Source organism: Erpetoichthys calabaricus, chromosome 1 (genome assembly GCF_900747795.2).
Source record: "Erpetoichthys calabaricus chromosome 1, fErpCal1.3, whole genome shotgun sequence".
NCBI classification, from domain to species: Eukaryota; Metazoa; Chordata; class Cladistia; order Polypteriformes; family Polypteridae; genus Erpetoichthys; species Erpetoichthys calabaricus.
This window is the reverse complement of record NC_041394.2, coordinates 80142961-80170601: the sequence shown is the minus strand read 5'-3', so window position 1 is coordinate 80170601 and position 27641 is coordinate 80142961. Positions and strand designations below refer to the sequence as shown.

Sequence of the window (27641 nt, the reverse complement as noted above, 5' to 3'; positions counted from 1 at the left end):
ATTTTTAAAATAAATAAGAAAAAAATACAATTAATAATAGCAACAATTATTAAAAATACATTATTTAGGACTAATATATTCTCATTTAAAAAGTTAGTTACATTTCTAGCTACACTTAATCCATTTATTCAAGGTTAATGGCAAAATGTTTTCTAAAGAACAGCAGTTATAATATAATATGAATTATCTACAGTGGCGCATAATAGTCCTGCCTGAAGTAACTAATTTTGGCTCTGAATAAAATAAGCAAGTTTGCAGAACTATGGCTTCATCTGTACCCTTGGATTTTCTTTTCCTGTAACATTTTCATAGTTTGCCACACTAGTAACCCACGTTATTCCATGCACAGATAAGCATGTTAAAGCACACCAAAAGAGCACTGAATTACACTGCCATTTTGTTTATTTGCTGTGTGTAAGATGCAAAATTCCTTTACCTTAAGTACAAAGTGTGAATTCAAAAAGCACCCCAGGACAGATATTCTCCTTGTATATCTAATAAGAAGCATTTCATTTATTTCTGAGTCTTAAGTGATAAGCCAGTGAAGTCTAGTGTCATTCTTTAACTCAAATTCTAGCACCATGCCGAAAACAAAGACGATGATCACTGGAAGAGAAGAGCTTCAAATAAAACAATTTGCATAAATAACAAAGAGCATAAAGAATTTCTTCCAACATCCAGGAAATATTTCTGCAACTCTGTGGAATAACGATATTCAGAAACTGCTATCTGTTCTGATACCTTACCCTACACTGCACACTCTTCAAGCCATATTATTACATTTGGAAAAATTCCAATAGATTCATTATATCCTATTCTTTTTAAAATTATAAAAAAAAATAATATTCAAATTCAGAAACTGTAACAATTTGACAAAAATGTATTCATGTTTTCTTTAAACAAGCATTTGGGGTCTCTGTCAACACTCTAGATAGACACTTCAGTATTTTGGACTACCAACAATTATTTGACTTCATGGGTGCTGCACGGTGCAGAAACCGAATTTGAATTTGATAGGAAACACTGCATCACTTACTTTACATTCAGTTGTTCTACACCACACATATTATAACATATTCTAATAAACCTAACAGTTTTGACGTGATATGGATAGATTCCAAAACCAGATGACAGTCACTTGCTGTTTTTCATTGGGCATTTTTACTGAATTTGAATTAACCTAAACTAACCTGGGTAATATAAAATATTAATCTAACTTTCCTGATTCTTTTATCCTTGGCATCCACACTTCCTTTTAATTTGCAGACATACATTTTTTGTCACAAACTAGGTCTATGGTAATTATACATACCAACAACAGCTTTAGGAAATATTTTAAAAATATTATACTGTAAGCAAATTACAATGCAACATGTGGAGTAGTTTTTTTTGTGGTTTGTGTTACACCATGTAAAATAAAATCTCTATATAAAAAAAGAACAAAAATGTTTGAGAACTCAGTAATTATTGCATAATGGGAATTTTTTTTAACTTGGGGACTTGTTCTCATGATGACAATTTTAGAATTAAAAGAACATTTCTCTTGCATTTATTTCCATACCAGTTTACTTGTTCTACATATGCCAAGTATTTCCGGAAGCCCAGTCTGGGACTTCAAGTCCTGCTCGTCTTTTCTCACTTGGGTGGTGCAGATCAGGGCTTAAGCTATACCTCAATAGTGATATCTGATCCCAACCCTTGTTTCTGGAGGGCTTCTTCTTGCTTCATTTTAGGCTTTTCAGTTCGTGTGTGCCATATAAGAACCTACAAAAATTAAAGATGAATTATCAATGCCTGGAATACTTCCAAATGTAAAAATCATACATTAATATTTACTATTTCTCCAAGCCAATTTCTATTACTCCAAAAGCAAAATATTACAAAATATGTTAAGTGGACCTTAGAGTGAGGTTAAGTATGATTTGTTTCTTTTTTTTGCTGATTTGGCTTGGGTACTCTTCAGTACATTTTGAGAACTGGGTGAGTTGCATAAAAGCCATAATGCTGTTCATATAGGGTTGTATGTTTCAAATAATTAAATAATGTTCTATACAACATTAGGCAAAAAATAAATAAAATTGAAACAAGTTCGTTCAACCAGTACCCTCCCTATCCAATTTAAAATCACATGGAACAAGGACAAGTCTGTCCTGTGTGGAGTATTGATCTAGCACAGAGCACAAACAATTCATTAGAGTATTTGTTTTTGGTTTGATATACCGGATCTCTACCAGCATCATCTGTGTGTGTGTATCATTGTGAGAGATGAGCTAATGCCCACAGTCACTTGTGCAATCTTTCATGGATATGGTAGCCCTGTTAACTTCTTTGACTGTCTTTTTTGTGTATTTCATGCTATGTTTCTTAACATTTGAATGGATTGTTATCGCTCAACCATCACCTTTCCTTGGGAACTTACAATGCTAAAATAATCACACCTGCTGATTACCCATGGCTGTGTACTCGAACCTCCAAACTCTGGTAATTACTTCTACTTGCATCTGATATTATTTTTTGTGAATCAAACCTCCAGAAACATCACTTTGCATTTCCCCTGGGCTCTCGCTGAATTGCTGTCAGCACTCATCTGCTCTTCTCCAATCCTCCTTCCCTGCTGTGCTGCTCTGGTTTTTAGTTAGTGTACCATTTCACAGATAAGTACTGGCTTTCCACTATGCCTCAGTGAACTTCTCTATGTTAAACACTTAATTTAGAGTACATGGTTAGATTTGAACATTCTAAAAGACATTTGTATTGTGCCGCATCTTAAGTATTTATGCTGTGGATCAGGATATCGCCAGGCTGTGACTGGGAAGTTTATCCGCAGTATTGTGGAATATGCTGTCCTATTCGGGGTTTGGGTAATAAGGGTGTAAATGTGCCCAATCTGTACTATTTTGAAATAAACTTTGATTATGGACCATGCACAACAAACTCTTGGCTGCTGACATTGTCTTGCTTAACACAAGTCCTATCAATGGTAAAGCACCTGTACTCTCTGAATTAATTAAATACGGACTGCACCACCTCTGACATATTGTGCTTAACTGAAAAAAACCTGATGTGTTTGCGTTTCCAATTGAGGCGACTCAATCCGCTTCTGTTTACCTTACAGGGTCTTGGAGCTCTGGTCAGAGCAGAGGACTTGCTGTAATTGTTAAATCTTAACTAAATATCAAAAGAATACCAATTAAACGTCCATTAGTCCTTTGAGTGTTTGGCTCTAAAACTGATAACAAAATCTGGTCTTATCCTACTTAGCGTTCTCAATTATCTACCAAAATACAATAGACCTTTCTTAACCAATCTAACAGAATTACATACGTTCTCTTTCCCAGACAGTCATTCTTGTAGGTTATTTTAATATCCATATTGATACTTCAAAACGTAAGCTGACAAATTAAATTCTCTCCCTGCTAGACTGTTTTTTTTGACTTGGTGACGTAAGCTGATTTTCCTACCCATTCTGGTGATCACATATTAGACCTGATCTACACATCTGGTTTATCTATTGGCAACACTCACAGCACTCATTTGGGCCTGTCTGATCATAAAACACTCATTTTCACTGTCTTAATGTTGCTTCACATTCTTAACTATAAATGTCAACTTTATTTCATAAACCTCAAAAATATCTGTGCCTCTAACCTTGCTGGATCTATTTCTGATCTACTTCTGTCGTGCCCTTTTCCATACACATTAGATAGTACTGTTGATCACTATAACTCAGCCCTTCGGTCAACACTAGATAAATTAGCTCCTCTAAAACACTGGGAGTTCTCCTTTAAGCGTTCAGCTCCATGTCATAATTTAACACTATGATTTTTGAAAGCCCATGCCTTCATAGAGTATCACGTAAGACTGGCCTCACTGTGCATGCCCAGGATTTTTCCAACCATCAACAGACTTATAGAGATGCACTAACTGCCACCAAGGAACCATACTGTTGCAGAATAGAAGACAGTGGCTATGATAACCCGAAAATTTTATTCTATGGGGTTAATAAACTACTTCAACCTGCACCTGGCCCTATTCACTCCTCCACTGAATACTGTGTAACATTCCCTCACGTTTTCAGTGGTAAAAATAAAAACCAAAATAATTTGACTAATAAATGTTCATCCTCATTTTTTACTTTCCCTGTTTTGCCAAATTTTACCAGCTTCGTCTCCATTTAATAATGACTCGCTCTGTAAGTTGAGGCCTACTACTTGGGTACTGGACCTCATCCCCAATGCAGTTATCAAATCCTGTGTTCATGCCATAATACCTACTGTTATGACAATAAATCCATTCCTTGACACTGGGTCTGTACCACCTATTTTGAAAATAGTTTCTGTGACCCCAAAGTTGGAAATCTGGACGTGAATTTGATAATCTGAATAATTTTTGTTCTCTCTCTCACTTACCTTTTCTACCTAAAGTTCTTGAGCATGTTGTGGTCTCATAACTCACCAGTTGTAAAAAAAAACCAGATGAAACGGTTTGTCCAATTTCAAGCACATCACAGCTGTGAAACTGCTCTGCTTCAGGCAACAGGCTCTGGGCAAACCAGCATATCAATTCTGTTAGACCTTACTGCAGAATTTGATACTGTCAAGCATGATACCTATTGTCCAGAATGGAAAACACCTTGTGTATCTCTGACACTGCCCCCCAGTGGTTTAATTACTATCTGACTAACAGCCAAGAGTTAGTCTTGGTAACAGCAGGTTAACTTCAATGACAGTCACACAAGGAGTCCCTCAAAACTCTGTCCTCAGCCCTTTGCTGTTCTGTATCTACACGATTCTCCTTGGCTATATTGGTTGTAGCTTTCGACTAGGTTATCAGTTTCATGCAGATGATACTTAGATCTATTTCAGTGTTAAAAGTGAAAGTTTCTCAGAGTTTTTTCAGCTGGTGAAATTCAACCCTGGATGTACAGTAATAATTCTTTAAAATGAAATTGTAACAAAGCTGAAGTAATGCTAATTAGCACTAAAGCTCAGCTAAAGAAAATGAGCTGCCAATTACTATTGGTGATGATATCATTACACCTTCTTCTTCTGCAAGGAACATTGGTATCATTTTGGATTCCTCTCTTTCTTGTTCTATCTATGCAAGTTATGTTTAAAATCATTCTTACTTCCACCTCCTTATAATATCCGTGTTCATTAATTCCTCTCTTTTTCTTATATTGAGAAACATGTCCGTGCTTTTATTAGATCTCACACTAGCTACAGTAAATCCCTAGTGGCAGGTGTCCCTTCTAATCTGTTGTCAAAGTTCGAATAGGTTCAAAAACTCTGCTGCAAGAGTCCTTACACAGAACCACAACAGTGAGCACATAACACACATCCTCCTGCTCAGCCTACACTGGCTCCCTGTGTCATACAGGATTGAATATGAAATTCTATTACTACCCATTAAATGGCCTTGTACAAGACTACATCAGTAAAATCCTCCATCACTACGCTCCCATTCGCCCATTAAAGTTCACTGGTTCCGATTCTGCCAAACTAACTTGTGTTTTCTGGGCGACAAAGCCTTCAGCTCCCCTGCACCCAGGTTGTTTTGAAACAACCTCCCTAAATCAATTAGACATCTGACTCAATTCAATCTTTTAAAAAACATCTTAAAACTCATTTGTTCAGGAAAGCATTCTGACCCTACTTTCAATTTACCTTCTCTGTCCAGGTGTTCAAAATGATTTGCATTTTTATCACAAATTATTTTATTTGTTTTATTGTTTTCTTGCAGTGTTTTGTATTTTTATTCTGGTTTATTATCTCTTTCTAATTTGAAAAGCTTTATGTTTCCTGCATTTACCTTTACTTAGTGTTTTATGTGAATATTATTTGTTTCCAATGTTGTCTATGCCTTGCAGTTGAATTTCTGCAAAGTGTTTTGAGAATGGGAAAGGTGCTACATAAATAAAATGCATTATTGTTTCTTTATTACACAGCAGATTATAATAATAAAAATAAAAAAACAATAAAACTGGCATTGATTGATGTCCTATGGTTAGTTATTCCTTGTGGAGGGTCTGTGACTAACTGTAGTTCAAATTTCTTAAATATAACAGTTTCAAGAGAACTATCCAATGGAGAGTTGAAGTCTAAAGTAACATGGTCAGCTGCTTTGGACAATGTTGGCGAGCAGGTCTGGAGTTTTGACAATAAATTCCAGTGCTAGAGAAATACTGAATAATTTCAATGTGCAGATAATGCAACCCTGACATTTTAATGTAAAATTATAAGATTACTGTATATCTATTGAAAATGCAGAGGGGATTTAAAATAAAGAGGAGGACTATCTTTGTTTAGAATAGTTACAGACTGAAATGATGCCGACACATAAAAGATTATCTACCACTCAATAATTATTACAAAAAATAATAATTCTTTACATTTATATAGTGCTTTTCATGGTTAAGTGTGGAGCCACTTCAACAACCACTAATGTGTGGCATAGACCTGGATGATGCAATGTCAGCCATTTTTGAGGCAGTACACTCACTACACATGAACTATTAGGTGGTGCAGTGGTGAGAGAGAGAGAGATAGCCAATCAGAGACAGTGGATGATTAGGGGGCCATGACTAGGCCATGGAGGGCAATTTAGCCCGGACATCAGGATACTAAAAGCCTTGGGCTCTCCTGCTAAGACACAGACACCCAGTTTAAAATACTATTATGAGGACTACTGTTGCAGAACTTACTGTAAATAGAGGGAAATTTTAATCAATTCTAATAAACTAATAATATTTCTAATTCTATTGTGTCTGGGATATTTTAAAGGTTGAAGTACTCTTTTCACAAGCCCTAAGATAACATTACTAACATTATTTGTAAAGATTGTTATTCAGTCTCATTGCATGAAGTGAATGTCACACTTGAAGTTCTACAATTTGTTGTTAAGCTAAATGTTTACCATCACACATGCCTGCAGGGCAGCTGATTCAACACATTTCTGTCAGTCTATTGATAAACAGTTTATATTTATAGTAACTCGTCTTTTTTGTTTAGTACACGAGGTATTGTCACCTTTTTCAACAGAAGATGTCTCACATGATTTATCTCACTTTTTAGTGAATTGAATGAAGATGATGCCCAGTCAGTCCATAAGGCCTAAAAAATGCTGATGCAGTGCTAAGCAATTTCATGAAATGTACAATATGGGAAAAAAATGGATGCAGCAGGTAACTCTGTTCAGCTGACAGGGATTGTTACAGCTAAGAAAATGACCCAAAATATTCTGCAGCTTGTTGATATCATATGATGGCTTGAATGTTTCAACAATGATCCTGTCATAATTTGTCAAGTGTTCAGCCTTAGGAAATGGCCATTAACCTTTAGAAATCAGACAGCTAAACTCCATTGCAAACAGATCTTGAATTATGCAGTGAAAGATAGGGTATGAGATGAGATATCATAAAAAATAACATTAACTGATATGTACTCTGGGCTCCTAACAGAAAATAATACCTCCCTCTCTGGTATAGTGGAGATTGTGAAATCCTTTAAAAAGCAGCAATTCACTAAAATATTTTCTTTCAAGATGCCACATGTACCATATATACTCGTGTTTAAGTTCTCCTGCTGTGAAGCTGGGGCTTGATTTTACCATATAATTTCCGGTATTTTATAATGTCAGTTGTATAAGTCAAATGTGAAAAACTCACGCTATTGGGAGAGATTGCTATTCTAACACTCACCTGAGAGAGTAACCACAGAGCACACTGCCTTGTCTTTCTATTTATTGCGCCTACATGACCATGCAGTAATACCCAAACTATTCGGAAGCAACGACTGCACTGTTGTGTGTTTTTTGCATCTCACACCCTCATACACCTTACCTATGATGGAGCGTTCGAGCAGAAGAAATTATGAAGCTGGTTTTAAATCAAAAGTCATTGAAGCTACAAAAAACTGCGCTGCTGCAACAAAATTTGATGTGTCTGAGAAACTGGTGTGAGATTGGAGGAAACAAGAAGATGTGTATTAAAAAAAAAAAAAAAAAAAAAACACGCAAGTGTCGCATTTCTGAACAGGCGTATAAGTCAGGGTCTGATTTTATGATCGAGTTTTCAGGTTTCAAGACCCGACTTATATGTGAGTATATACAGTATTTATATTATGGAAGAAGATGGACTGCTATGTATTCATGTACAACAAAAAATTATAAATAAATGTTGTTGGAAAAAGTTGAAAACTTTGATTAATATTTCATAAATACTTTTTTTTTTCTTCAGTTCACACTGTCAATACAGCTCATAACCAGTATCCATACCTTTCTGCACTGGTCAGCCTTGGGCTCAAGCTCCTCAATAGAAACCAATGTCTCGAGCAAGCTGCTCTCAAGATAACCTCTTTCTGCTTCAAGGTGGAAGTGAGCAGTTGGATTAGCCAAGAGCAGCTGTAAGGATATTGCAAACCCTGCCATATCCATAGGGAATGGCCGATTTGGTTTCCAGGCAGTATAGAATCCTGTCACCTTTCCATTTTCAACAAGTGGTCGCTCAAAACGCATTCCTCCTACAAGCCCAACTGGCCAAACTGAGACTCGTTTTGTAAAACGCATCTGTAAGAAGGAAAAAAAAGAAGAGAGAGTGAGCGTTAACTTACACTTATGGCATTCAATGAGTAAACACACAGTGAAAGAAATGAGAAGAACCATAGCTGAACCAAAATCAGATATACTGTACATGAGATTCCTCAGTGGAGACGATTCAAAAAACTTTAGAATTAATAATTACATGGCATAGTAAATACAGTTGGGAGTAATAAAAAAAGAATACATCTCAGTACTGGAAAAAAGTTAATAAGAAAATATGTATTAGGTTTATTTTCTCCTTTCATTTTTGTAACATGTATTCCTTTTAGAATCAGTGTAGTCGTGTAAATCTACCATTATTTAGAATGAAAAATGCAGTAAATTTCACTAGTGTGTGATTAACAAAGTACATTCAAATAGATGCTGTGCTTCAAACTTCAGCAAATTTCTTTTCAACAGGCTACATTCTGAAATAGTAAAATTTATTGTTTTTTTTATTCCAACGTAAGACATCCTACAAATGTTAGCAATAATGAAGAGGAGTCCATAACACACATATTTATGTTCATTTTGTTTTTCAAAACATTATAGTAACTTATCATGAAACATGCAATTTGTACTCTATAAAGTACAACTAGGTCTGTTTCTTAACCTCTAGCTGTCAAGAGTGCTTGGAGGGTTCCTTATACTAAATTTAGAATTCAAAAACTAATGTAATCAATGAGAAATAGACAAAACAAGAAGCCTAAACTGAAGCTCCACCATATATTTACAAGCCAGTTTGGAGCCTTTGCTTACTCCCATCATGATTAGCCAAAAGCTCAGCCTCACATAAGACTGCAACAAAGCGATGTTAGAAAAGAGAATTTGAAGTGCGTTCATTTAATCTTGCTCATGGACAAAGAAAACTGGAATTATACGGAACCGCTAGTATCTGATGGTAAACTACATACACAGTATGTAGCCCAAGAATTGAAAAAATAAATTTGAATACCATAATATTTAAAATATTGTTTAAATATAAATATTCTCACATCAGTTGGTTGACAACCCAACTAGAAACACAACGGCTAATCTCACAAAGAGTCACTTTAGGTGAAATTCCTATATGTACTGTACCTGACTACTCCGAGGCTTACTGCTCAGAATGCTGATGTAACAGTAAAATGGACAACAAGTATGAAAAGCTAAGTGGTATGAATTGAGTCAAGAGTTTTTCTCATTAGATTTAACACATCTGACATTTTGCCTGTAGGGATATGTTTTCTTCTTTTCATTCAGTAAAATAGAAAATAGAATAAACTACAAAAATCACAGAAGTAAATCCCAATACATAATACTTTAGTAAAACATTTTTTAAATTCCATATTCTCATAATACAACTTTACTGTTATAATACTATACTGTGGAATCCCTGGCAATTTCTACTTCTGTTGTTTGTGTAATGGTACTTACGTGGTACTTATGTACTGGTACTTTGCAGATAAAAAAAAATATTTTAGATTTGTATGTATTTTACTATACAACTATTTAGAAATCAAAATATTTCTTGACAGATATTAGGAAAATGTATGCTAGTTTTGAACATACAGGAAAACAGTTCAAGAACATTGAAATATTTAGAAAGAAGTATGATTTTCAGCATTAATGTACAAGGCACACTACTCTGCCTGTTTTAGACTAATGGATAAAATGGCTTAAATGTACACATTTGAATGTTTTATAAAATAACTAATGGCTTCCACTGTGACGGGTAAACCAGCTGGCTGCACGAGCCTTTTGCTTGTCGCTGAGCAGTTGCCCTTTTTTTTGAAGAGTACTGAATTCAGGATTGCTTCCTTCTTATATTCTCAAATTTATAACTTAAAATTTCTGTTACACTTATCTTTAGTCATATTCTAAAATACATTCTATAATTAAAAAAAAAATTAAATGATTGTATGCACTTTAATGACCTAGCCCAATTTTCTCATACATAATCAATTGCTGCTATAATAATCAATGCAAAAATTATTCAATATTCTTCAATTATTTCTGATTATGACTACTCTTCAATTACAGTAATAAAATAAATTTTATTAGACTAATCAATTAGTATAATTTGAGTGCAATTTGCCGTTAGTTTACATTTAAGAAATTCTGTTTGTGCTTTTTTGTATGTCTTAAATATTAATTCATTTTATGCGTATCAACAACGAGTGTATCAAGGAAGATTAATGCTATGAAGAAATAAACAGACTGGTGAAATTCTCAGACTTGGCAACATCACTATTGGTGTATACTGAAAAAAAATAATCAAACAAGAAGCTGATATGCCAAATTGAAAGAGCGATCCAAATGTTATCCAAAAAAAATTCTAGTCTAGCGATATGATTAAAGGTCGCTTTTACTGAGTTTTTAATTTCACTTACTCTTTACCCTTTAAAAATGGATAAAAAATATTTAATTGTTGGTTAAACAGATTTTAGGTTTCTCTGATTCTGAACCAACTGTTAAAATAAAAAACAATCTTAATGTGTGCATTTAAGCAAAAAGATCTGATGCATTCCTCATAAGCCAGAAATACAATAATATTCTAAAAGTTTGTTTTTTCTAAAATGTTGTTAGTTTTAAATGTGAAGGTCAATACTGAATGATACCTCCTGTATACCACAAGACGCATATTAAATGGTTCAATTATGTGAAAAATGTCCTATGCAAGAATATCATAATGAGAAAGAGCTGTGCTTTGAACAGAACTAATGTTGAAGTTTTTTCTTAGAAAATCAAAACACAATTTTTCTTTAGATCACAGTGTCATAGAAATAATTTTAATTTAGCAACAAGTTCCAAACAAAGGAGATTGGTAACTACTACAAAGCTGTCCTCCAGCCCTCAATGAGCAGGACTGAAACCTGCTGGTCTAGTGAAAGACAATAAAGTACAGAGGGCTTTCAAATCTTATCAAAAACTGAAGGATAAAACATAAAAACTAAGTCATGACTGGTGAGTTTGGAATCTCTAGAAAAAAAAAAGATTAATTGTGATCTCTTCAGCCAAACAACAATTGATATTTATTGATCCACTGCTAATACTTGCACGATATTACTGATTTTGCTTTAATTTACTGAAGAAAATGTGACACAACATTTAAACACAAACATCTGGGTCTTTCAATTTTTAGTTACCTCTTGGAAAAGCTGGAGACTGTATGTGTTGTCATCATCAGCAAAATAAACCACACCTTCATCGCTTAGCTCTCGGTTATCTCTCAGCCATTGCAGAGCCAAATTCCTCTGCTCTACACCACGAGGCTTTAGCCAGTTAGGATCCCCTTCTTTCAACTTGAAATCCTTTGGTGTTTCAACATTGAGATGTGTATACTGTAATCCACTCTGTTTTAGAAGCTCAGTCACCAGACTAGTCTTAGTTGCAGCATCTTCTACCACAATCCAGTGAAGACTGGGAACATGCATTAGGGTCTGAGACAAACGCACTAGTTCTGCCTTCTGCACCAGCCTGATGAAAAGTAAACAGCCAGAAGTTAGAAAGCCTCTAAACTTTTTCTAACCTAACAGTGTTATGGTTACTTTTAAACCAGATTTTAATTCTGGGAAAACCAACACCTTCTAACCCAAGGAAAGATTATTTATTAGCTTTATTGAGTAGAATAACAGGTTTCAACATCGCTATTACAATTTAAAGGTTTCTCTAACAACCCATTAGCATTTAAATGTAAGTAATTAAGGATGAGCTAGGAGAGTTTATCATTAGAAGTTTAGCATATTATACCACTACAATACTCGTATATAGCAGGTTATGTGTAAAAACTATGTTCTGAACACGTACTGACTGGCTTACCTTGTAAAGGTGGGCGTGATGACATATATTATAGGTAAAATAGGTTTAGGAGGTTCTTCTGGCTTGACCTGAGCTTGCAATTTCTTTACCTCATTCTGCAATTTGCTGATAGCTCTGTCTTGATTGCGAACAAAGTCGCTGTTCTGCTTCATATGTTGGGTGCAATCACATGGCTGTCCTAAAGAAAAACATATGAGCAGTATCATCACTAATACTTTCTTTCTCTGTAACATATTATTACAGGTTGAGCATCCCTAATCCAACATGCCTGGGACCAGAACTATTTTTGATTTTAGAATATTTGCACATACAAAATGAAATACCTTGGGGATGGGACCTGTACCTAAACACGAAATTTACGTATGTTTCATATACACCTTATACACATAGCCTGAAGGTAATTTTGTAAAATATTTTAAATAATTTGTGTGTATCAAACAAAGTTTGTGCACAGTAGCATCAGTTGTTAAAAAACAGGAACAACAAACAATGGTCTCCCATCTACAATGCTGTACAGTGGAACCTTGGTTCACGACCATAATTCGTTCCAAAACTCTGGTCGTAAACCGATTTAGTCGTGAACTGAAGCAATTTCCCCCATAGGATTGTATGTAAATACAATTAATCCGTTCCAGACCATACGAACTGTATGTAAATATATATTTTTTTAAGTTTTTAAGCACAAATATAGTTAACTAGCCATGTGCGCCCAACTACATTGCGCGTGTTAAAGTTGTCTGTGAAGGGTTCCCTGTTTAAACGTGGCTGCCAGTCGTGAACTGGGCCCTTCGTCGCACAGCATTATGATTTTTTATAAGGGAAACAAAATTAGAAAACAAAACCCTTGGACATTGATTCGATAGGAACAGCCTACTCGGAATCACTGTCCGAATAGTAATTATGTGGTGGTTGAGGAGCATTTCTGCTTCTCTCCGTTCACAGTCCGTCTCGTTTGCATGACGCTGTCGTTTCCTGTCACAATCTCTTCTCATCCATCCATCCTCTTCTGCTTATCCAAGGTCGGGTCGCGGGGGCAGCAGCTTGAGCAGAGATGCCCAGACTTCCCTCTCCCTGGCCAGTTCTTCTAGCTCTTCCGGGGGAATCCCAAGGCGTTCCCAGGCCAGCCGGGAGACATAGTCCCTCCAGCGTGTCCTGGGTTTTCCCTGGGGCCTCCTCTCGGTTGGACGTGCCCGGAACACCTCACCAGGGAGGCGTCCAGGAGGCATCCTGATCAGATGCCCGAGCCACCTCATCTGACTCCTCTCGATGCGGAGGAGCAGCGGCTCTGCTCTGAGCCCCTCCTGGATGATTGAGCTTCTCACCCTATCTTTAAGGGAAAGCCCAGACACCCTGCGGAGAAAACTCATTTCAGCCGCTTGTATTCGCGATCTCGTTCTTTCGGTCACTACCCATAGCTCATGACCATAGGTAAGGGTAGAAACATAGATCGACTGGTAAATTGAGAGCTTTGCCTTATGGCTCAGCTCCTTTTTCACCATGACAGACCGATGCAGAGCCTGCAACACTGCGGATGCCGCACCGATCTGCCTGTCGATCTCACGCTCCATTCTTCCCTCACTCGTGAACAAGACCCCGAGATACTTGAACTCCTCCACTTGGGGCAGGATCTCACTCCCAACCCTGAGATAGCACTCCACCCTTTTCCGGCTGAGGACCATGGTCTCGGATTTGGAGGTGCTGATTCCGCTCCCAGCCGCTTCACACTCAGCTGCGAACTGATCCAGAGAGAGCTGAAGATCACGGCCTGATGAAGCAAACAGGACAACATCATCTGCAAAAAGCAGTGACCCAATCCTGAGTCCACCAAGCCGGACCCCCTCAACACCCTGGCTGCGCCTAGAAATTCTGTCCATAAAAGTTATGAACAGAATTGGTAACAAAGGGCAGCCCTGGCGGAGTCCAACTGTCACTGGAAACGGGTTCGACTTACTGCCGGCAATGCGGACCAAGCTCTGACAACGGTCGTACAGGGACTCTTCTCAACCTTTCTCCAATCTCGCAGGTTGCTTTGTGGCAATCCAAAGAGTAAGAAAGAAGCAATGCTTCTTTCTTGAACTCCAAATGCTGACTGATGGAAAATCACAGAAGTGTGCCCGACTTATATACTCTGACTGCCGACTCCATGAAGTGGGTGAGCATTCGATTTGGACAAAGTGCTGCCAACGACGGTCGACAGAAACACAAAAAAAACACAGTCTCGACAACGAAGCAGGTGTCGACACCAGATCTAAACACAAAGCACGGTGTCAACGCCAGATCTAAACACAAAGAGTGCTATCGACAGTGTTTGTAAACAAAAGTAACAACCAAGGTGTTGTGTATTCAGCCAGTACAAACAGCACGTAGTCTCCTTTAATTCAATCCTCTTTAATCACCACACTCCAACCTCATCAAACAATCTTCCCCCTCACTTCCTCTCTTCCTCCATCACTACTGCCCTCTACTGAACACACCAGGAACACCACACAAGGCAGTGAATTCGCGGACAAACAAAGATCAAGATCCAAATGAAGATTATATATAAAGATTAAACCATAGAATGCACAAAGGGATAGTAAACTAAATGTAAAAACATTGAATAACACTGAGAAAACCTTGAACAACAGAGAAAACTAACATTGCAAGAGTTCGCGCTTATGATCCGATCGCTGTAAACACTCTTTTTAAATGAGTTTTAAGCACAGGGGAAAAAAGGAACATTTGAACAAATCTGAACTTTATTTAAAAACCAACCATAAACCACCAAGAAAGTAACATTGCAGGAGTTCACGCTAATAGCCTTACAACCCGATCGCTGTGTAAACTTTTTTTTAATGAGTTTTAAGCACAGGGAAAAAATGAACATTTTAAAAATCAGAAATTTAATAAACAACCAAGAAAAGTAACATTGCAACAATTCACGCTACGAACTGAAAAATGAACATTTGAAAAATCCGTAATACAAAAACTAACCATAAACCACCAAGAAAACTCACCTTGCATGAGTCGAGTTCTGACATGAAGGAAATGAAGAGGAACTGAGTGGAGAGGAGGTTACAGTTTTGAGGGACAGTTCAGCTCCGCAATGGAGGGATGTTCTCCTTCAGGTGTTTTCTTTGTGATTTCTTGGGTTTCTGGTGTTTTTAGCTGTTTAGCTGGTGGATCAGACTTCACAAAATAGCGGTCTAATGTGACATGCCTTTTCCTACGCATTAAAATTTTTCGGACCATACCGTCAACCAAATTTGGAGGGTGTGCCGGTGCATTGTCCATCAGAAGGTGGCATTTTTTAGGCAGGTTATTCTCTTCGAGATATTACTTCACAGTGGGAGCAAAAGCCTCGTGCAGCCATTCCAAAAACAAGGTCCTTGTGACCCACCTCTTCGTGTTTGCCCTCCACATCACAGGCAGTCTGGCTTTGCTTACATTGTGCTGCTTGAAAGCACGAGGGTTCTCAAATTGGTAAACAAGTAACGGCTTGATTTTTACATTACCACTATCGTTAGCACACAGCAAAACGGTTAACCTGTCCTTCATTGGTTTATGGCCGGGCATAGCCTTCTCTTACTGGGTAATGTAGGTCCTCTTCGGCATCCTCTTCCAGAACAATCCGGTCTCGTCGCAGTTGAAGACTTGTTTGCGGGATGTAGCCTTCGTCCTCCACTAATTTTGTGAAATTTTTCACAAATTCTTTCGCAGCTTCAGCGTCGGAACTAGCAGCCTCTCCATGCCTTACCACACTATGAATGCCACTTCTCTTGCGAAACTTTTCAAACCATCCTCTACTGACTTTAAATTCCTCACTTTCGCCACTCGTAGAAGGATAGTTTTGCAGCAAATCACCATGAATCTTCCTGGCTTTCTCACATAACATCGCCTCGCTTATGCTATCCCCTGCAAGTTGCTTCTCGTTCAGCCACACTAGCAACAGTTTTTCCACCTCTTCCAGCACTTGAGGCCTCTGCCTGGTTAACACTGTAACTCTTTTTGCAAAATCAGCTGCTTTAATAGATTCTTTCGGCTTTAGAATAGTCGAAATCATAGATTTAGACTTCTTGTACTCGGCGGCAAGATCAGTAACACGAACGCCACGCTCATACTTTTCAATAATTTCTTTCTTTACTTCGATTTCAATTTTCTGCAAAACTTTCTTCTCACCACTCTTCACTTGCTTAGAAGCCAACTGCAAAAGCACACAAAATACTGTAGAACACAAAGAGTTCACAGGTAAAGCACACACGTCTGACTGAGAACAATGAACAAGGAGAGGTTGAACACGTGCTTAAATACAGTAATCGGCGAGTACGAACCAGAAGGGAAATGAAATAGACCACAAAGAGTCCACAGCGAAAGCACACACGCACGTCTGACCGAGAACAATGCCATACGTGCGGAAATCATCAGCACGCACAAACCGAAAGGGAAACTGGCTTGTTCGTATTTCAAGTGTGTGGTCATGAACCGAGGCAAAAGTTTGGCAAACTTTTTGGTTGTAAACCAATCTGTACGTGTACCAAGACGTTCATGAACCGAGGTTCCACTGTATTAACCGTATTTTGATTATAAGGTTAATGTACACTGAGAACAAGCAAAAAACAGCAACTAAACATGTAGATCTGGCATTAATGATTATTGATAATAAACCAGCACCAATAGACCATTAAAGCCTATGTTCCCTCAAAGCTGCACGGGTGTTGGTGCAGTTTGTGTACTGCTGCTTCACAGGGCTTGAAATTTAAAGGGAGATTGAGGAATTCAGTCATAAACAGTAAGTACCTGCTGAAATTTTATTCATATCCATTTCTCAGTTAAAAAAAAATTCAGAGGGAACATTGGTCATAGCCCCAAATGTGCAAGTGAAGGATGGCAAGATATATGGTCAGATTAAGAACTTTGCCAGTTTATGAAGCCAGGGTTGAATAAAGGATAGGTTGTTCAAGTATGAGCAAACTTCTCCAAAGTAAACAAGACTGTCTTGGCAGAACGGGTTCTAACATTTGTTTCCAATACTAACTAAGGCCAACACGCTGCCCTCTCTTCCACTCTTCAAACCACAAATTCAAGAGTAAAATCTTAAGGGAACTAAAGGAAGAGAAAAAACAAATCAATCTAGATAACATCGGAGTGAGCAGGGCAGCCTACCAACCTACTTCTTCCATACAGTATCTTGGGATTCCTTTTATGTTTATTGTGGCTCAAGGCACACCACAAACGAATGACTTCAAGGGATTTAACTCATTTTACCAATCACAGATCTCTTCAGAAACTGGAGTTTGCCAGTTACTTTAAGGATTGCGCCACTATCTGCAATTCATGCCAGATGTATCTGAAGTCCTTATCAGTAACTTCATACCTGTCTTCACGGTTGGCATATGGCTACTAAACTCATGTATCTAGACACAGATTTTTGGAATTGTTCACATGTATAAAGTACTGTGAAATTCTTACTTGCACGCCTGACCAACATGCAACCACTCTCTGGCTCAAAAATCACCAAGAATATATGAAAATACATAGCTACCCAAGCAGTGATTACTTGACTGAACCCAAACCATTTATCCATTTTATGGAAAGACGAGAATCCTGCTCAGCAGTAAATTAGCAATATTAGGATAAGACTGATGATAGAATACTCCACCAGAATGTTAGTCTACAGAAGTACATTTAACAAACAATCACTTGTATACGCAGGTCGTAAGCTGTTTTACCAGATCTTGGTAGATCTTACTAATTTTATGATTTTAGATGGAAAGATTCAGATTTGAGGTTTTTACCATATGGATTCTGCTGCAGTGCCTCTGAATCCAATAGGTCAGTAGTTCAGGGTACTTTCAAAAGAAAATAAAGCTAAACAATATATATCTTCGATCAGATAAAAAGTTGCTCTCCAGCCAAACCACCTTGTGAACTTCTCATGTGGCACTCTTTTCTCTATAAACTACTGTATTATATTTTCTCTACATAGACAGAGGGGCAAAATCTGAAGCCAAGTGAAAAGGGTGTCACACTGACTGAAATGATCAGTTTAAAGTATAAAAGAAAATTTTACAAACTTTGACAAGTATTCATCATTCGAACACATAGACCTCCTCGCTAAAGCTTTCAAATGAAGATGTATTTGTAAACGCATGGACATTCATTGCAGTTTCACATACTAAGCATAATTTTCAACTGCAGGATAGTTATACATTCAAAGAGAAAATAAATAATCTTAGTCAGCTTTCCTATTGTTACCTCCCTTAAATATATTTAATAAAACAATGAGATGATGGCAAACTTCAGCAAAAAAGAAACTCCTTTTCAAAGCAGTTAGCTATAATCTGACTGTCAATCCAAGTTATGATGACTCAGACCAAGTTAGGAAATATTAAAAAAAACAAAACAAAAAAACAAGTACATCAAATCTTTTCCTGCATTACCATTATTAAAACATCATGACATTTGTAATATTTATTTTACTGTATTTTGTAACATTAATGAAGGATTCAAAATTAATACTTGAAATTCTTACCCAGCTGCATAAGTGCATACATTAGCCCAAGGATTGAGACAAAGAAGTACATAACAAAAACATTCTTTAATTTCATCTTCATGTTTAACATTAAGATTCCACCTGTTAGAAGCAAACACAAAACAAAGGAAACTGTGAAGAATGAAGCATTATTTTTTACTGAAGAAATTATAAAACAATACAGAATTAGACTCATGTTTCACAGTCATATTTCTATACTATGTGAGCTCACAATTATGTATTAAGAGACTAAAACAGACAAAAGTGTTTTCACCAGAAAAGTAACTACAGTACAAAGTAATGGGGATTGTGGAAGAGAGGTGAAAAAGAGAGTGCAGGCAGGGTGGAATGGGTGGAGAAGAGTGTCAGGAGTAATCTGTGACAGATGGGTATCAACAAGAGTGAAAGGACGGTAGTGAGACCAGCTATGTTATATGGGATGGAGACGGTGGCACTGACCAGAAAGCAGGAAACAGAATTGGAGGTGGCAGAGTTAAAGATACTAAGATTTGCATTGGGTGTGACGAGGATGGATAGGATTAGAAATGAGTACATTAGAGGGTCAGCTCAAGTTGGATGGTTGGGAGACAAAGTCAGAGAGGCGAGATTGCGTTGGTTTGGACATGTGCAGAGGAGAGATGCTGGGATAATTGGAAGAAGGATGCTAAGGATAGAGCTGCCAGGCAAGAGAAAAAGAGGCAGGCCTAAGAGAAGATTTATGGATATGGTGAGAGAGGACATGCATGTGACGGGTGTAACAGAACAAGATACAGAGGACAGTGGCAGATACAGTGGCAACTCCTAACGGGAGCAGCCGAAGGAAGAAGAAGAATGCTTTAAATAATTTATATGCAATGCTGAGGGTCATACTGACTGCATCAGGAAACAAAGCTGTACATAAAACATACAAAAATTTTGGTCACTCAAAATCTTTACTATGAATTTAAATAAAATAATGAAAGAGACTTGTGATAAACACAAAATGTTGCCCCTTGTTATTATATGGGACAGGCCAGGCACTGTGCTTTTTCTTGGCAGATTTCTTTCCTTATGTACAACCCCAATTCCAATGAAGTTGGGACGTTGTGTAAAACGTAAATCAAAACAGAATACAATGATTTGCAAATCCTTTTCAACCTATATTCAATTGAATACACTACAAAGACAAGATATCGAATGTTCAAACTGGTAAACTTTATTGTTGTTATGCAAATCTTCACTAATTTTGAATTTGATGCCTGCAACACGTTCCAAAAAAAGCTGGGACAGGGGCATGTTTACCACTGTGTTATATCACCTTTCCTTTTAACAACACTCAATAAGCATTTGGGAACTGAGGACACTAATTGTTGAAGCTGTGTAGGTGGAATTCTTTCCCATTCTTGCTTGATGTACAACTTCAGTTGCTCAACAGTCCGGGGTCTCAGTTGTCGTATTTTGCGCTTCATAATGCGCCACACATTTTCAATGGGAGACTGGTCTGGACTGCAGGCAGGCCAGTCTAGTACCTGCACTCTTTTACTACAAAGCCACGCTGTTGTAACACATGCAGAATGTGGCTTCACATTGTCCTGCTGAAATAAGCAGGGACGTCCCTGAAAAAGACATTGCTTGGATGGCAGCATATGTTGCTCCAATACCTGTATGTACCTTTCAGCATTAATGGTGCCTTCACAGATGTGCAAGTTACCCATGCCATGGGCACTATACCATCACAGATGCTGGCTTTTGAACTTTGCGCTGATAACAATCCGGATGGTCCTTTTCCTCTTTGGCCCGGAGGACACGATGTCCATGATTTCCAAAAACAATTTGAAATGTGGACTCGTCAGAACAGAGCACACATTTCCACTTTGCGTCAGTCCATCTCAGATGAGCTCGGACCTAGAGAAGCCGATGGTGTTTCTGGGTGTTGTTGATATATGGCTTTCGCTTTGCATGGTAGAGTTTTAACTTGCACTTGTAGATATAGCGACGAACTGTGCTAACTGACATTGGTTTTCTGAAGTATTCCTGAGCCCACGTGGTAATATCCTTTTCAGAATGATGTCGGTTTTTAATGCAGTGCCACCTGAGGGATCGAAGGTCACGCGCATCCAGTGTTGGTATTCAGCCTTGCCGCTTATGTGCAGAGATTTCTCCAGATTCTCTGAATCTTTTGATTATGGACAGTAGATGATGAAATCCCTAGATTCCTTGCAATTGTACATTGAGAAACGTTGTTCTTAAACTGCTGGACTATTTGCCCACGCAGTTGTTCACAAAGTGGTGACCCTTGCCCCATCCTTGCTTGTGAACGACTGAGCCTTTTGGGGATGCTCCTTTTATACCCAATCATGACAAACACCTGTTTCCAATTAACCTGTTCACCTGTGGAATGTTCAAAACAGGTGTTTTTTGAACATTCCTCAACTTTCCCAGTCTTTTGCTGCCCCTGTCCCAGCTTTTTTGGAACGTGTTGTAGGCATCAAATTCAAAATGAGTGAAGATTTGCAAAACAACAATAAAGTTTATCAGTTTGAACATTCGATATCTTGTCTTCGTACTGTATTCAATTGAATATTGGTTGAAAAGGATTTGCAAATCATTGTATTCTGTTTTTATTTACGTTTTACACAATGTCCCAACTTCACTGGAATTGGGGTTGTATGTTACTACTATAATAATAGCTCTATCTAGTGCTGGAACGGTTTACCAAATAAACGGAAGATTTACAAGCATGTAGATAATTTTCAGTAGTTTATATAAACTACAGACAAAAACAACAGAAATCCTTCCATTTTGATTGCATTAATGTTCTTATGTTTATAATAAAAGCTTCCAACTTATTATGTTTAATTCACCCTAAATGACAGGAATTCTAGCTCAACTGAAACATTCTGTGGGTGCTCTGCAGTTGCTGCCACCCTCGTTATTTGACATGCAAGACTACAAATTCCCTTCCTCTTTTTTCTGGTTCACTAGCTATGAAAATTCAGAAGGAACAATATATTTTGTTATTTAGGTACTGTCATAATACATTAATTCTACATTTCTAGAGATGGTGCAAAAATCTCTATACTTATTATCAGTGCATTCATGACATAAAAGTAAAAAAATGCAATACCATATTATTTTTTTCCCTATTTCCCATTACTCAAAATGAGGAATTAACAGCAGTACTGCACATCAAAGGTCATTGTTAGTAAAACACTGCCCTTCACGTACCTGGAAACAGGTACAGAAGTGCATCTACCCTTGAAGAGACTTTATGTAAAAAATAGCAAGTCCCTAAATTTTGATCTCTGCTGATCTGCTTTATTATAGGGAGAGTTATGCCATAATTCATGATGGATTACCTCCTGCTAGAATGTATTTTAATGAACAGAAAAAACAAGAATATTATGCCAATATTGTTAAAAGAATGTCACAATAGCTTATTAAATACCTACATATACACCTTCCCTGCAGTGGGTTGGCACCCTGCCCGGGATTGGTTCCTGCCTTGTGCCCTGTGTTGGCTGGGATTGGCTCCAGCAGACCCCCCCCGTGACCCTGTGTTCGGATTCAGCGGGTTGGAAAATGGATGGATGGATATACACCTTCCTAACAAATATAAACTGTATTGGTAATTTAAAATATATATATGTTTATATAAACATTTTCCTGTGGCACAGCATTTTTGTGCTTGCCTTTGTTTTTCATTTCTTTCTCTGTATTTGATGTCAGTCTGTATGTAAATTTGTCAGCAAAATCAGTTCCAAAAAAAACTACCAATAAAAATACAAAAAAAACATTTGTATAAGTTTAAGGACATTTACTAATTTTTATCAATCAATATAGTACTTGACACACTTGGCTGAAAGTCACTATCAGTCATCCTTTTAACAATTACAGATAACAAGCAGTAAGAAGCATGCCAAAGATGGTTTAATAGACGTCTGCGTACTTTAAGCCATAAATAATGTGAACTTCAAAACCAGTACTTATTCTTGAATTACCTAAAATATCAAGTCTCAGTTTACAACAACAACGCAAATCATTTTTTTGTGACCGAAAGTGTTTGTTTTTTTTTTCTCAAGTCAGCAATTCACTTGTCACCTGCCGGAGAAGGTGAAGTATTCTTCTCCTAGGAAGCACCACCGATTATTGCAATCACTCTATTTAGCATGTTTCACGAAGGCCTGAGTAACAATTGACATCCTTGTGCTTCACTTCACAGAATTATCCATTACTGTTGTTTTAATGCTCTTGACTTAGTTCTGACTTGTAAGTAGTGTACTAAGTTTTCCAAGTTAATGATGATTTCATTTTTGCTGACTTAACTTTTTGAATTTCGATTTATGTAGTTTTTGCATTTTTGAACTGAAAAGATTCACTTCTAGAGGTAACACATTGGTAAATCAGTCAGTGGGCATGCTGTGTCATATGATACTTACTGCAGTAAATGTTCTGATTAAGACAGAATCTACTCCCTGGCTACAAGCCAGGTCCAACCAAAGCTCATAACGCAGATTACTTGCTTGTGCATCAAAAAAATCAAGGACATTTTATCTCAAACTGGCACATCTGAACTGAATGTGTTTTCTCACCTCATTGTACAGAAAGCAGGCGATGAAACTAAAGAATCCTATGTAACCTTTTTGACTCCTTCTGCGTACTTATAACAGAAACATGAACTTAGACAGACAGGGAGAATGCATAGTTTGATGAATGGCCTATTGTATAAGACTGGTGACTGACTTAATTAATAATTAAAAAAAAAAAGTTCACTCTAAAACGAAAGCCGTATCAGATTATTCTCGGGCATTGCCATCTTTACCATCTCACAAAACTGTGTTGATACTAAGGAAAAGTTTAAAACAAAGTATATTGTATTAGTATTAATATCGGTATTAAATTGCCGTTTTAACCTTTACTAAAAAATATTTGAGTGGACTGAAAGTGCTAGCTTCAAACTGGGTGAATGGTTTAAGAATTACAACACATTTTGTATGTCATCCCCTCTTTATCAAGTGACAAAAATGATCAGACAATTGACTGACAAGCTGTTCAATGACCTAGTGTGGGCAGTTCCGTCATTAGTTCAGTAACAATTAAGTAGGTAAAATGTCTGGAGTGGATGTGAAGGGTGGAACTTGTTGTGAACTCCCAATATGAAGTCCAAAGAGCTGTCAATGCAAGTAAAGCAGGTCAACATTAGGCTGGGAAAACAAAACAAGAACCATCAAAGAAATGGCAGAAACATCAGGAATGGTCAAACCAACAATCTGATACATTTTTAAACAGAAGGAATTTACTAGTGAGCTCAAAAGGACTGCACTCTCCAGGAGGTTGGCAAGTCATTGTCCAATACTAACATCAAGAGAAAAGAAGACTTTATAAAAGTAAATACAGAGGGTTTACCACAAAGGGCCTCAAGAATAGGAATGCCAGATTAGACTTTGCCAGAATACAACGTCCGACAATTAAGTTTGTGAACTTGCCACCTTGCGCTAACATTGGAAGCACTTCACAAACAGCTCAGTGAGGTTTCATAACCTTTGTGTACCAGTGTCTCACCGCTGTGTTCGTGTCTTCTTGTGGCAGTGTCTTGCTGATTGGCGTTCATTATTGTTGTTACGTGTTCTTGTGTGCCGTCACAAGACTGTCGGAGCTTGCAGCTAACATGGCACTGTCTGTGAGGGAGTTTTTAGGCAGTAAACAAGTAACTGTATCGGAACACCCTCCCTACTCACCTGATCTGGCCCCCCAATTAATTTTTTCTTTACCCTATGATAAAGGAAATATTGAAAGGAAAACATTTTGAGGACATTCAGGACATCAAGCGTAATACGACGACAGCTCTGATGGCCATTCCAGAAAAAGAGTTCCAAAATTGCTTTGAAGTGTGGACTAGGTGCTGGCGTCAATGCATAGCTTCTCAAGGGGAGTAGTTCGAAGGTGACTGTAGTGATGTTCGGTAACGAGGTATGTGGCACTTTTTCTAGAATGAGTTTGCGAACTTAATTGTCAGACCTCGTATATCCAAAAATGCCTCTCCAGTTCTGGAACAATATTCTTTGAACAGACTATAAACTAAGATCAACATGTATCAGAATGATGGGAAGAGAAGAGCATGGAGAAGAGAAGGAACAGCTCAAGATCTGAAACATACCACATTATCTGTGAAACAGGGTGGAGGCAGCTTAAGCCGTACGGACATGCATGCCTGCCAATGGAACCGGGTTAGTAGTGTTTATTAATGATATGATAGTTGACAGAAGTAGCAGGATTAAAATAGAAGTGTATAGGGCTATAGTATCTATTCATGCAGCAAAAGCAACCTAAGCTTTTGTTAAGGCTAAAAAGTGGAATAGTCTTTAATGACCAAGACAATCACCTGACCTCAGCCAAACCGAATGTGCATTTCTCCTGCTGAAGACAAAATTGAAGGCACAATGACAAATGAACAAAAGACAGCTAAAGACAGCTACAGTAAAGGCCTTGCAAAGCATCACTAGCAATTCAATATTTGGTGATGTCCATGAACTTCACACTTCAGGTTGTCATTGACTGCAAATGATTTTCAAACAAGTTTTGAAAATGATTGTCGTTCCTGTACTGCTGATACACTATTTTTGTTAAAACCCTTGCCCTTGAATTAAAGCTGAATGTCTTCACTTACACCTAGGTCACATATTACATCACTTTCAAAATGCATCTGAATTGCACTGTGTTGGTGTACAAGGCCAAATTAATAAGACTGTGTCACTGTCCAGCTACATATGGACCTAACTGTATATTTTTCAAAAAGAGGATCAGGTACTTAGTTAAATGTATTCGTTACCAAGGAAAAACCAATATCATACAGTAAAATCCACGATTCAGGGTCGGGTCCATCAAGCATCAGAAACCAGTTCCGATTTTACAGTCTTGGAGGATTTCTTTTCATTGACAATTATTGCATACTCCTAATAGGAGCTTGATGTTACAGACATTGCTGTGTAAAAACAATGTTGTATTAGGTGAACTACCATCACTGCATGTGACTTGAGGTCACCTTGATGACACGGCATTATGCCAGACCTGCAAAACAGGCATTAGGGAAACCGTCCCTTGATTTTCTGTAACACGCTGCACGTGTTAATACATAGATGTGTGACTGGAGCATGAAATTACAATCGACTACCGTGTATATGACCGTGGCTACCTAAGCTATCGAAAATCTAACAATTAATTACTTTTTTGCTTTAATTATGATATGCATTTGTTTTCATAAAGTTATATTTGGTGCAAGGTAGCTAAATATTCCGCAGACTGCACTGAAAGGTGAGTCCAAGTAACCTCACAACTGCCTTACCGCAAACTGCTACGAAGCATTCGGACTGAACTGCTACAGAAGTGTGCACAAATGTGAGCATGAGTGGCATATTCTGCAATCAACAAGAACGCCTCAGTACCCACGTCGCTGAAAACCTAAACGACAATATTATAAACTCAAAATACCTCAAAATATCACAAAGGCGTCGTCTGCATGAATAGCGGTCCTTCCCAGAGTCGCAATAATTCTAAGTCATTCCCATTCATTCCGCCTCCACGATGAGGTCACTTCCGACAACTCGATTCTAGCGCGCATCCGTTTCATTTCCGGAAACACAACCACGTGGACTCTTTCGTCATACTAAGATGCCTTCGGCATGGTTCAGTTTAGGTTTCTTTTGGCAACAGACTAGTGGACCGCTGAGGTCTGGAGCTGGACCTATCTCACTATTCGACCCTCTTCGCCAAGAACAGTGACCTTGGGCAAAACTGGTGAAAATTATATCATTAGTACTACGTGCTACTTTTTCGTCTTCCTCTTAGGACGCAAATGACAATGCAGGACGGAAACGGTTTTCCCTGACACTCGGGCAACCTCCCTTGCTGCTCGATCAGTCGGATACATTGCGCAAGAATGAAAGTAATGTGGCCCCTTAATTATTAAAATATTCCCGCTATTAATAACACGTGCATTACACAGATTTCAGTAACATTTTACGTTCTTAACTAATGTAGAGCATGGATATTCAGTTATGTACAATTTTATGCAACATCACGTCGGTTTATTAGGGACATAATGATAACAATAGCCGTAAATCAATTTATTCAAATGACCTCAAACACATAGTACATACAGTGGTGTGAAAAACTATTTGCCCCCTTCCTGATTTCTTATTCTTTTGCATGTTTGTCACACAAAATGTTTCTGATCATCAAACACATTTAACCATTAGTCAAATATAACACAAGTAAACACAAAATGCAGTTTTTAAATGATGGTTTTTATTATTTAGGGAGAAAAAAAATCCAAACCTACATGGCCCTGTGTGAAAAAGTAATTGCCCCCTTGTTAAAAAATAACCTAACTGTGGTGTATCACACCCGAGTTCAATTTCCGTAGCCACCCCCAGGCCTGATTACTGCCACACCTGTTTCAATCAAGAAATCACTTAAATAGGAGCTGCCTGACACAGAGAAGTAGACCAAAAGCACCTCAAACGCTAGGCATCATGCCAAGATCCAAAGAAATTCAGGAACAAATGAGAACAGAAGTAATTGAGATCTATCAGTCTGGTAAAGGTTATAAAGCCATTTCTAAAGCTTTGGGACTCCAGCGAACCACAGTGAGAGCCATTATCCACAAATGGCAAAAAACATGGAACAGTGGTGAACCTTCCCAGGAGTGGCCGGCCGACCAAAATTACCCCAAGAGCGCAGAGACGACTCATCCGAGAGGTCACAAAAGACCCCA

The 27641-nt window shown here is 37.8% G+C and overlaps 1 protein-coding gene across 1 annotated transcript; it reads right to left on the bottom strand.

Annotated features, from left to right (window-relative positions):
- Positions 1–867: 867 nt before the first annotated feature.
- Positions 868–26466, bottom strand: b3gat3 (beta-1,3-glucuronyltransferase 3 (glucuronosyltransferase I)). Its single transcript, XM_028802724.2, has 6 exons — positions 26357–26466; positions 18890–18991; positions 12379–12556; positions 11706–12036; positions 8275–8565; positions 868–1764 (listed from the first exon to the last, which is right to left on the bottom strand). Exons 2-6 carry the CDS (start codon positions 18978–18980, stop codon positions 1666–1668), a joined length of 990 nt encoding a protein of 329 aa, XP_028658557.1. The 5' UTR covers positions 18981–18991; positions 26357–26466; the 3' UTR covers positions 868–1665.
- Positions 26467–27641: the final 1175 nt, after the last annotated feature.